The 12,141-nt window shown below is 48.2% G+C and overlaps 1 protein-coding gene across 18 annotated transcripts in view; it reads right to left on the bottom strand.

Annotated features, from left to right (window-relative positions):
* The window catches only part of PDE4DIP (phosphodiesterase 4D interacting protein), a 223,925-nt gene that overhangs the window by 27,631 nt on the left and 184,153 nt on the right, over nt 1–12,141 (bottom strand). For 10 of the 18 annotated variants that reach the window (XM_079925160.1, XM_079925159.1, XM_079925144.1 and 7 more), the window contains 7 exons: nt 10,819–11,054; nt 9,742–9,793; nt 8,399–8,622; nt 7,629–7,781; nt 1,366–1,617; nt 886–1,017; nt 81–200 (listed from right to left, as the gene is read on the bottom strand). In XM_079925160.1, coding sequence (XP_079781286.1) covers nt 81–200; nt 886–1,017; nt 1,366–1,617; nt 7,629–7,781; nt 8,399–8,622; nt 9,742–9,793; nt 10,819–11,054 — 1,169 coding nt within the window. Of the gene's footprint in view, nt 1–80; nt 201–885; nt 1,018–1,365; nt 1,618–5,409; nt 5,596–7,628; nt 7,782–8,398; nt 8,623–9,741; nt 9,794–10,818; nt 11,055–12,141 lie in introns of all 18 variants that reach the window. The other 8 variants (XM_079925156.1, XM_079925154.1, XM_079925151.1 and 5 more) reach the window with 1 other exon arrangement.

Genomic DNA, 12,141 nt, shown 5'->3' with positions numbered 1-12,141 from the left:
CTCTTTGCTTCTCCAGTTGGTGACTGGTACGGGCAGGGAGGAAAGGGAGTAACCACAGTTTGCGGCTCTTGACCACTCACCTCTGGAAGCATGACTGAGCTGAGCCTGAAGCCTCTGGTTTTCTTCCCTAAGGACTCTGTTCTCATTGCAGAGCTGAGGTGTGGACTCCAGGCCCGGACTGTAGAAGTTAGAGGTGGGTCCTGTCCCAGGAAGTGCAAGCAGGCAAGTTACACATTTGGGTAATAGACGCTCTCTGTGTTGCTCATTCTGTATCTCCAAAGACACTATCCCAACCCAGCAGAAAACCCAGAGAACTCACATCCCGGGCCTAAAGCCTGATGGGCTGAATGCCTGGCTTTCCTGTGGCTCCTCTGAGTGGGTTCTGTGCGTGCATTACCACGTGCCCTGGCTGTAGCTGTTCAGGAGGCCCTTTCCCCTAAATAGCTGCTGCTGAGCTGTGGGCAGGACAAGGGCGTATGGAAGGGACGGCTTCCAAGTGTCAGCAGCCTGGGGGTGGGGGAGTGGGGAGGAAGGCCACCTCGGTAAGCGGCTGGAGGAGGCCCTGCAGACCTGGCTCTACCACTTGCCAATCACAGGACCAGGACACAGAAGTCAGCAGGCAGATATGAGCAGATTCGGATGGAAGAGAAGTCAGAGGATTCTGGGGACCAGACCTGGTTAGATCTGCCGCGAGGAAAGTTACTCTCTGAGCTCAGATACAGCTGCAACGGGAGCACAGTACTTGCCCCCTGCCTTGCTGGTGTAAGGAGCAAACACAGAAAAGCAGACCTCGGTGCTTTGAAATCTGCGAAGCTCTGCCTAGGGGTTGACCTTCAGCAGCTCCCTAATTACAACCAGAAACAGGAAGGCCTGGGCCTCTCCTACCGCTTCCGCGGGCAGTGGAGCTGAGCCTGTGTTCCAGCTGCTCCCGCAGGCGGTCGTTAATGCAGATGGACTCCTCCAGGCGCTGGCGCAGGTTCCGGATTTCACCAAGGTGCTCCTCTAGCAGGTCAGTCCCTGCAGTCACCCAGCAGGACAGGAGGAGGTGGGAGATGGAGAATCCTGGTCACTAGTGGGGCCCACATGGGGGGTGTGGGGTTTGGCCAGTGGCCTCTCAGCAAGATCCCTAAACATCACCGGTCTCTCTCACGGGCATCCAGGAGCTCAGGTGACTTTGTTTAAAGAGTAAATTGGCTTCAAACACAGGACAGCTGGTGCTAACCAAGCCCCATGGGCCTCCTCCCATGCAGGGGTTCGTGTAAGGGAGTTGTAATTGTACATGTACAGCTACCAGGGTAACTGGTAAGTGTAAGGGGTTTCACACGGTTTAGAAAAATAATTGACCTGCTCGGCTTTGTGCTTTACCTGTGGGTTTGGAGTTAAGCTGGTACATGGAGGAGCCTGAAGATGGTTCCCCAGATAAGCTTCCTTTCTGAGGCCTCATCATGTCCCACTGGCCTCTGCTGCCCAAGTACCCAGGCTCGAGGATTCTGCCCAGTTCTATGGTGCCCCTCAGAGGAGAGAGGGGCTGGGCAGGGTTGAGGTAGTGGGAAGAGCTGGCTTCTAAATGGTTGGTTGGCAATGTGGCTGGGGAAGCAGGATGAACATTGCTGACACCTGGGCAGAATGAAACATGCATGAGAACCAGTATCAGAACAGAAGGATCGGCAAGGAAGCATGTGATTGCTAAGAACAGACACTAAAGGGGACATGGCTATCAGAGGTCCCAGTCTGCTGGGAAATTCCAATTAGATGAGGATTCCCATCCTAGAGGCTATAACTTTTCACCCCTTGTATTTGCTAGCATGAGACACCAAGAGGTAGGGGATGAATAACGTATCAGAAAGTCACTAGTGTACACAAAAGGGAAGTCCAGTGGCCCTAATCCTGGCTCCTGTGATAATTCCTCATGACAGAATCCAGGGAAGTTCCAGAAGTAGAACTCACTGGGAAAATCAGAGGTTAAGAGTGTGATGGGCCGTAGCACTGAGCACACCTGTGAACGGGAACATTTGTGTCCCTATGAGTACTTGCTGTACCCAGAAGCTAACCTGCCAGCTTTTGGGGTTGTCAGAAGAGGAAGGGGGTATAAATCCAGCTAGACATGGTGGCCCCAGTTACTCCAGAGTGAGGAACTTCTTTGCTGAGGCTGGGGGAGGTTCTAGGTAAGGCAAGAGGTGATTTCATTCTTACCCAACATGGTTCCAGGAACTGAAATATGTCATCACTCATGTCTAAAGAGTCATGAACACTCTTCCATGGGGGCGGGAGGACCTTTCATTTCATAGGCTGGTGCTTTCATAGAGCCTATGAAATCATGGGCCTTCCCATTATCTCTGCTTCTGTGTAAAAAGAAGCCCAACTTGGTGGAGAGAGGGAAAGAGGTGAACAGGGCCATAGTTTAGGATATTCACATTCAGAAGACTACTTTCTTCCAGGGATTATCAATATGGGCAGCAGAGTAAACAGGTAGCTCCACGTAAGAAATAGGAGTGAGGAGTGAGGTCATGGTTCCCTCCAACCAAGCCAGCCCCCTTTGAGGGATTAATGCAATTGGCAGTTGCCAACTTTGATCCTCATTTATAACTGTTTCTCAAATTTGGCCACATACTGGAATCATCTGAGACAATGTAGAAGCATGTACTGGTGCCTGGACCCCCAGAGGTTTTACCTTAATTGGTATGCAGTGCAGCTTGGGCACTGGATGTTTTAAAATCATCCCAGCTGATTCTAGGAGGCAGGAAAGTTTGAGAAGTATTGTCATGGGTCTCCCCTTCCCCAATTTGAAAAATACTAGATATTCATTAGGATCACAGGAAGTTAAAGAGGGAGATGAAACACGTAAGTATCTAAACTGTAGTCAGTAATTATTTTTTTTTTTGAGGTACGCGGGCCTCTCACTGTTGTGGACCCTCCCGTTGCGGAGCACAGGCTCCGGACGCGCAGGCTCAGCGGCCATGGCTCACGGGCCCAGCTGCTCCACGGCATGTGGGATGTGGGATCTTCCCAGACTGGGGCACGAACCCACGTCCCCTGCATTGGCAGGCGGACTCTCAACCACTGCGCCACCAGGGAAGCCCTGTAGTCAGTATTTTAAAGAATGTGACTTCCTGCCTCTCTCACACCTCCTTCAACCCCAGCCCCACACAGGCAGAGGGGGAAATCAGTGATTGTCGACAGTCAGCTTACTATCTCACCAAGGTCATAGGAGGTGCCAAGTCTATCGGTAACAGTGATCAGTATTCTCATGTTCCAGTCTTTCCGGTCACACGATACAGAGCACATGCCCTAAACCATGCAAAGACGCCAGACAGACTCTTGCACAAGGAAATTTTAGCCCCACAGTGGCCTGAGAAGCCGCCATGCACCACTGTCCACTTGGAAGCTTGTTTCAAAGCAAAGGAGGAGAGCTGGTGAGGACTGTGCTTGACAAGGCAAAAGAAAGGGCTACAGCCTTCCTCACCAAGGCTGGGACCACGCAAACTCTGGCCAGTGGCACAGACTGGATATGACTCCAATTCAACCCACATCACAGACCCTTTCATGCACAGTGCTCTCCTTCCTCCACCTTTCCCTTTGGGCAAAGACAAATGGACAGTGTGGAAAGATGAAGGAAAAGGTGTCAAGGAAAAGAAAGGTAATCTAGAGAACAGCTTTGCCTTTCGGCATGGAACAAATTTGTTATCCATCAGTTGTTGCTTCCAGGTGTGCTACAGTAGCAAGTTCTAGATCAGAGAGAACAGCACCTTCCCCTCATCTCTAAAGAGAGAAAAGATTGTTGCAAGGGGCCTCCAGAGTCGTTCAGCCGAGCTCAGCTCTGTGCTCTGAGCAGGATTGTAACAAAACCATTCTAGGTAGAGAAGGTATAATGGAAATATGGAACTGGGAGCAGAGGATCTGAATTTAAGCCCATTTCTCCCAGTTACTAGTGATCTTGAACAAGTAACCTCACTTCCCTGAGTTTTAGTTACTGCTCTGGCAGGGAACAGGGTAAAACCATGTTCACATTGGTAGGCAAACCTAGGCTGCTGTCCCTGTGTGATGCTGATAAGAAGGTAGCCTCTAAGACTTCACTTCCTGCAGAAAGGAAGATGTACAAACTCTTCTAAAAACAGACTCAGTCTAGCTCGTTCTGGAAGTCAAACTGAGGTCAGAGTAGACAGTGTATCCATTTTCAGAGCTGATAAATAAGCCAATCCGAATGACCTTTGGGGCTTCAGATAGGCAGATTCCTAGCTGTGGTCTTAGGTCGTTGGACACCCTTTGTACAGTGACCCTACCCTTAATTTCTGCCTCATCCAAGCTCTTCTTTATAGGCACAGAGTGTGGTTTTAAGGTAATTTCAAATTGCTTTCTAGTTTTTTTAAGCACTACTAGAGAGCAAATTCATCACGTGAGGTTCTTTTCTTATTTTAAGCTATAAGTGATAGCTTATAGCTTAAAATAAAACAAAATGTTTTATGCTGTGGCATCCAACCCATATTTACATCAAACCTTTCTCTAAAAGATGACCACATATTCTATGAATTCTGTGACTACATAACATCAATTATATCTGGGAGTTGACAGAATTCACAATCAGGCATCACAGCCTGTGCTTCTGTTTCTAGCTGTCCTTGTGTCGCCTGTGCAGAAACAGAAATTAACCTCGTGTAAGGGGAAGAGAGGTTTGGCACCCCTTCTTTTTTTTGTTTTTTTGTTTTTTTTACGATACGCGGGCCTCTCACTGTTGTGGCCTCTCCCGTTGCGGAGCACAGGCTCCGGACGCACAGGCTCAGCGGCCATGGCTCACGGGCCCAGCCGCTCCGCGGCATGTGGGATCTTCCCGGACCGGGGCACGAACCCATGTCCCCTGCATCGGCAGGCGGACTCTCAACCACCGCACCACCAGGGAAGCCCTGGCACCCCTTCTTAATCCCTCCTCCACCATCCTTTTAGCCCCGAACCTGATGATGTCAGAATTTGAACTTGACTAAAAACATTTCACAGAGGAGGGTATAATTGCCGTGGAAATGATCCCATTGAAGGTGGCCATCGTTTTCTGGCCACTTCATCCTGCGTTGGCAGGCAAAAAACCTCTCTCCCATGTCCTGCCAGTGAACATGTTGCCAATGTGTCAGGGCTTCAATACGCTTGGCGGAAGGTACCCCACACTGTCAGCAGTGGGAGAGCACCAGGTCTAGGGCCTGATGAACATATATACCTGTTAACTGATGAGGCACACACATGAGAAAGATAACAGTAAATATAGTTCCCAAAGCAGCAAGCACAGCCCTCCCTCAATTGTCCACTGATAACGTGTACCCCTATGTTATTTTTTAAAACTCTGCTATCCAGCCAAAGCCATGCAGAGAAACACAGTGTGGGTCCATCATTCGCAAGAACACAAATGCAGCAGGAAGTGCTCACTTTCTCCCAACTGCTTCTGCAGCATCTGCAGCTCCTGCTGAGCCTCAACCAAGGAGACCATGCGTGTCTCACAGCAGCCAAGGAGGGGAGGGCCAGCAGAGCTGAAAGGCAGGAAGCTGGGTGGAGCTGAGGGCAGTGGTGCCTGGGGAAGGCTAACCAGCGTGGGTATGGATTGAAAATGAAGGCCTAGAAACAGAAAGTTAGGGAGAAAGGAGATAAACCATTAGAGAGAAAGTCAGAGAAAAGAATGGGTGAAAGACTGAGAAGGTGAAACTATTCCCTGACCAAACATCTCCTTGGGGAGTGTCTATCATTCAATGTGGTGATGACTGAGATGGCCAAGGGGAAGCACTGTTACCCAGGATGCTGGCCTAGCTGACCCCCTCCTCCTCCTTCCCTGCCAGGGATGTATCCTGTACATGTATCTTGCATACACATTCTACGCTCATCTTGAAAACAGTTGGCTACAAAAGGCAAGGTGGCACTACCATAACCCAGGCAGCCATGAAAGCCCCATCATAGCCATCTGGACACGGATAGGTGAGGATGGCTGTGCCTGGATGCTCTCAAGAGCCCCTGCGGTGCTGCTACCAGCATGTGCTAGTCCTGGCCCTTGTGACAAGACTCTCCCTACACCTAGAAGTCCTCTTCTGAAAGCAACAGGACTCATCCTGAGGAGGGCAGAAGTAGACTAGGATAGTGGGGAAGTTTGCATGACTAATGCATGTAATTCAACACTGATGGAAACAAACTTCAGAATCCCAAATCAATGTGTTCATTCACCAAAGGAAAAATAAAAGCCTTGGCATACTGACCTACACACAATGGCTTGCAAATCTTTCTGGACATTCAAATAATTTAAGAAAGATTCTTAAAATATACGGGTTCTTTCATCCTTACTGCAATCTACTGAATCATAAACTCTGGCAGTAGGGCTTAGAAATTTCTTTCTAAAAAAATCTTCACAGGTCATCATTAGGCAGTCCATCTATAGACAGGTCTTTAGGAACCCTGGGAAGTTCTCATGTTTGAATCTGTCTCCTCTTCCTAAAAAGAGTTATCGGGCAGATGGCCCACAGAGGGAGAAGAAACCAAGACAGACCTGTGGAGAATGTCTCACATGAAAGACAATGATCACATTCTGAAAAACATCCCTTACCCCAGGATACTGACATAGTATCAGAGCAGTACAGCAAAGACCCCTGAATTACCAAGTGACACAGACCAGGCCTCCTTCAGGGAGGCATTCTGATTTTAAAACCCCTGACCTTCTGCTCTTTCTGATCCCAAAGCATTTACACAGATGTCTACAGTGCTTAGGTGAATAGCTTTTCCCCATGATTTCCTGGTTTAGCTGCTGCCCACTCTGGCCCAGAAACTTTGAGCCCAGGCTCAGAAAGAGTTGAACACATTATTTTTAAGATGTTGGTTGACTTGTCCTCAAGAGAGACAAGGGCGGCAGAAGGAAAGTGCTGTTCTTCTGGGGGCACCTCTACACGAGTCCGACCTCACCACAACCGCACTGAAGGCGGCCAACCAGCCCATCTTGTTGGGTGGTAGGAGGTGAGAACAAGGTTTGCCCTTTCTCTGCCATTACCGGTGTGGAGCTGTGATGGAACAATGCACCCCCTGGTAACTAAGCTGAGGCAGGTAAATGAAATGTACAACTACTGGTCCAAGATACACACCCTATACACATCAAGGACTACCAACCCATTCAGAAACCCATGAACGATAATGTAATATGAACAGAATCTTGTCTAAGGATACTGAAGCATCCTTAGCTATGAAGTAAGCTGCCCTGCCTACTGTAGAGGCTCCTCTGCGGATAAAATGGGGAACACATATAAGGGAGCAGCGGATGTAAATTTCCCTTTGTTCTTTGGCTGCAGTAATCCTAGGAGAAGCATTTTGCCTCTGATCCTCAGGGTGAAATGAGAGAAAGAAATGAAGATGCTTCTTCTAGAATGATTAGCCAACTATTGGTCAAAATTGATATGTAGATCAAAGTCTATTGTGTATTATTTACTTTTCTAAAATATTTAAAACAAAGAGGAGTCAGACACTATTCGCTAATCTGGATGGTCTCTTGATTTTGTCTAGGATTTGATGTATTGATATATAAGCTCCTAATGATGCTTTTCTTGTCCCTGAAGAAAAGTCAAACAGGCAGCTGAGGAAGAGGAGATGAAGACCCTGCCCCACTGGCTGTTGCATACCTGGATGGGCCGGGCTGGCCTCCTTGGGGGGATTCTGGGGAGCTGGCAAGCTGCTGGGGCTGCTGCTGGGTTCGGCCTTAACCCCCTGAGATGCACTGGTTGCTGATGGTTTAGAAGACAGTACAGCAGAAAGACTCGAATGATGGATGGAATCTACAAAACCCATGAATGAAAGAACATGTTTGATGTTCTACAAAGAACTGGAATCTGGCCTTATATTTAACCAGGGCAGAGCCTGGTTTTCAGGGAGAGCGTCAAGCACAAGCGCTGGGAGCGGTGTTCATTCCTTACTGGCAGACAGCTCCTTCAGTGAGGAAAGCCACCTTAGAGGTGAGAGTGGGGCTCAGAGCCTGAAACCATGAAAATGGCACCTCCAAAAATACCAGGCAAGTCCAGCAGCATCTGTGGACACCCACGGAAACTCCGGGGTTCAGGAACTGCAGCTAGCTGGAGGGATAAGATATCCCGTCTTAAAAAAGGAGGTCAGTCAGACAGATGGTATGCTCATGAGGCAGTGGGGAAGAGAAGTCTCCGTAACCTCACCCTCCCCACTGTCGTTCGCCGTGTCCAACAGCAGTATCCGTATGCTGGTGGAGACCCAGCGACAGGGGTAACTTGCAGAGTCAGGAGCATAGCAAAGATCCTGACCCACTGGGGCCTGTGCTTGGCACGGTTCGGCCTGATACACACCAAGGTGCCTCTATAAGGCCTGGATGTGGAGGTCTCCTCTCAGCCTAGATAGAGGTGGTTCCACTCAAAGTGGAGGCTACCTGAGTGACCGGGTGAAGCCTTCTTCTCTTCATAGTGTGTGTACTCGCTGGCTATGTCCATGTCAGAGCAGGCTTCTGGCTCATCAGACGAGAAGGAAGAGCTGCTGGGAGACCGGTGGGAGTCAGACAAGGCACGGCTGCTGGAGGGCGTTAGGGACCGCGCGTCCAACGTGGCCTGCAGGACTTCAATCACTTTCTCCTTCTCCTGCAGCTCCCTGCTGAGCCTAGTGGGGCGAAGGAGGACAACAGCTGAACCCAAAGTCACTGGACTAGCTAGTCCTGACTAGGGCACATGGGAAAAGCCACATAAGTCAAGGGGACCATTCCTGCAAAGGGTAAACGAAATCACCCATCTCTGATTAGGAGTGGAAAGTAGGTCAGGTGCAGAGGGAAGGAGAGCAAGAGCTACCCAGTGCACTGGCCACACAACACACTGAGGACTAGCAGAGGCTCAGCTAGTGCTCCAAGGCACTGCTGCTTAACGTATGACCCCCAGTACAGCTGGAGTCCGAGAACTGTTGGTTCCCAGTCTCCAGTGAGTACAGAAATGCAAGGTAAGCCTTGAGAAACATAGCAGGGTGGCATTCCCACAACATCTAGGAGTATGATAAGTAGAATCATCTGGTTGACTGAGACAGAGACAATGTGTGTGTCTGTGATGGATTAGAAAGGAAAACAAACAAAAAAAATACTTTGTCCTTCACTGCAGATATTTTGAGAAGCACTGAGTGGTCTAAAGCACACTCACGACACAAAGGGCGTGAACTAGTGACTACAAAGGACTCTGAGCCTGTATTTTATTGCACGTAGTGAGATAACATTCAGTGACTCAGTGAAAACTGGCTCCTAAGACGCTGTAGCCTCCCGGGATCTGCAACGTCAAGCACTTTTTTTTAAAATTAGGAACTGTAATACAATTCTTTTTTTCCCAAGGAAATTGTGTGGCCATTAAACTCGCTGCCAACTCAACTTGGGGTAAGCCAACTTGGCAAAAAGCACACCTTGGTCTTTAAACACACAGTGGGGAAGCAGAGGAGATCCTTGGGGTGCCAAGGACCCTTAAAACCTGGTTAGTTTACTTTTAAGTCAGACTGACTCTAGGTTACTTAGCTAATAATATAATAATAAATCTAGGTTACTAATTTGAATAACTATACAAACAGAAATCAATAGAACTATATCAAAAGAGAGTAAGGCTAAAAAGAACAGTAATGTGTTCCATGAATAAATGAATTCATTACAATCAGCGTTTTCCTTTTTTCCCCCTGATTTGTGAAACTGCACCCACCCTTGACCCCTTAGGCCTTGTTCCTGATTCCTTTACCAGATCCTATTTGAATTACCTCAGGGCCAGCGGCTCAAGTCCAGCTTGATCTTTCTCACTTTTATGATCCTCTGCAAACCAAATTCAGAAAGAAACAGTAAGAAATTAAACAGGTCTCACTTCACACATTATAAATGCAGGAGCCGATTTGGGTCCAGAATAGTGACTACTCTATGTATGTCCAGGATATGTGGGAGAATTGCTCTGGGAGACCTCAGATTGTATCTTTAGAGAACAGACCTGCAGGTTCTCCTGAGCTCACCAGGCAGACCTTCCCTGACCTGGTAATCACCATCATGACTTCCTCTACCCTAAATCAACGCAAACAAAGTTTAAAAGGCACTTGGCTAACTTCCCTCTGGAACATTCCAGCCTCCAAGCCTGCCACAGACTGACTCCCAGACGGACCAGCTCTGTGACCCATCACAGCTTTCATGTAGAACCTACTCTTGCTTTGAGGAGATGATAAACAGCCCTGTCCCACCTCTGCACCTGCCGCTAGGATGTGGGATGGTTGGCCCCCAAGACTGATCCTGCTGTTCTCCCTCGGGTGCTCTCAGGAAATTCTAAGTCAAGGGCTTCAATAATTACCAATATTCCTAGCCCTTGTACTATGACATTCAGTGCCCAAACCATGTTCAAAAGGGCATAGTGCTTCATCTGTATTTGAATTACATTCATGTGCAATACCAGGCAATAGATGAAGAAACAGAGATACCAAAAGTTTAAGTCATTTGCCCAAAGAAACTTAGTGGCAGCATCCAGGCTAGAGCTTGCGTATTGCAAGTCTCGGTTCAGGGCTCCTTTAACTACAGTGAAGTCCTCTGATCTCTTCTCCCTTTCTCCCCCTTAGCACTAGATGGACTCAGCCTCCTTCCCTAAAGGTCACATTCCATAAATGATGCTGTAATCACGGCCTCTCTGACCCTGTGGTTCCTCCTCGGTGCTTCCCACTGGCCAGTCCTGATTCTGTAATGACCCCTGGGTTAAATGAAGCAGAACCTGGGTTAAAAGGCTGTGGTGGAGGTGTGGCGGTCACCTGGGGCTGGGCTCTGGGAGGGACTGAGAGTGTCCAAAAGCCCTGTGGCCAACTTACTGGTGCTGAGTTTGCTGGTGAGCCTCTCTGTCAGCTGGCTTCCCTGAGCGAGTTGCTCCCGGAAGCTCTGCCCCAAGTAGTAGTCAATGTCATTGCTCCTTAGGAGGTCCTCGAAAGACTTTACTGTATCTTTCGCATGCTGGGTGAGAAGATAACAGATACCTCTCCCTTCTCGTATTTTCTGGCGTAGGTAGGATAGCTCTCGGGCCTGGTCCTGAATCAGGGAATCATATTTCCTAATGTAGGAAAGAAGAGGAAAGGGTAGGAATGGAAAAGAGTGAAAATTAAGTTATGGGGGCTTCTGTAGTCATTTCTGTGAGAACATCTCTAAGAGTTCCTCCGTTTAAGCTGAATTCTGGCACAAAAACCAAAGGATGTATTTAAGAGTAAATTCTGTTCTGACAAACTTGCATCAAACAACATGGTATGCCACCATTCTTCCACTGTTTTATATGTGTTAGTCATGTGTCCAAAAATGAAAAATAAGTTCTGTGGGGGTAAATACAGTGCCATAGTTTACATCCCTTACAGCACCAATATAGTGTAGACTTACAGTTGATACTCAATAAATACTAAATATAGTTATTGGGTAGATGCTCAATAAATACTAAAAATCCAGATAGGTCCTTTCATGTCTTCTACTTCGAAGACCATCTCTATTATGGCAGACTGTATTTTGCAAAGTTGGCCATTACTCAAGCTCCCGTTCCATGTGCTCCTCTATAATGTGGCTGTGCCCCTCTTTCATCATTGGGCAGAAGTTATTCTCCACCTCCTTAACTCTGGGTGGGTTCTGTGACCACCATGACCAAGGTAACATAGTGGAGGTAACACTGCACCGAGTCCAGGAGTCGCTCTTAACTGGCCTGGCAACTTCCACTTGGAAGCCAGCTGCCATGCTGAAGTGAAACTACCCCGAGACCACCGTACTATGAGAGGCCCAGGCCAGGAGGAGAGGCCCCGGAAGACAAGGAGCCACATGGAGAAAGAGAGAAGCCAAGGAGCACCACGTCACCAGACACATGAATGAAGAAGCTGTGTCCAGGCAGACATTTCAGTGACTCCAGCCCCAACCTCCATCTGATGGCAGCCGCATGAGAGACCCCAAGTGAGAGCTACACTGCTCAGCCCAGCCAATCCACATAAATTATTGCTTCAATCCCCTGAGCTTTGGGGTGGTTTGTTACTCAGCATAGATGACCCAGATACTGAGAGGACTATCTACCCTGGTGTTTTTCAACCACAAAGTATCAATAACAATAATAATTATGGCAAATACTGTTGAGAGCTTTAATATATGCTAGGCATCATTATAAGCACTTG

This window comes from Stenella coeruleoalba (assembly GCF_951394435.1).
Source record: "Stenella coeruleoalba genome assembly, chromosome: 1".
Classification (NCBI taxonomy): domain Eukaryota; kingdom Metazoa; phylum Chordata; class Mammalia; order Artiodactyla; family Delphinidae; genus Stenella; species Stenella coeruleoalba.
This window is presented reverse-complemented; position numbering and strand designations above follow the sequence as displayed.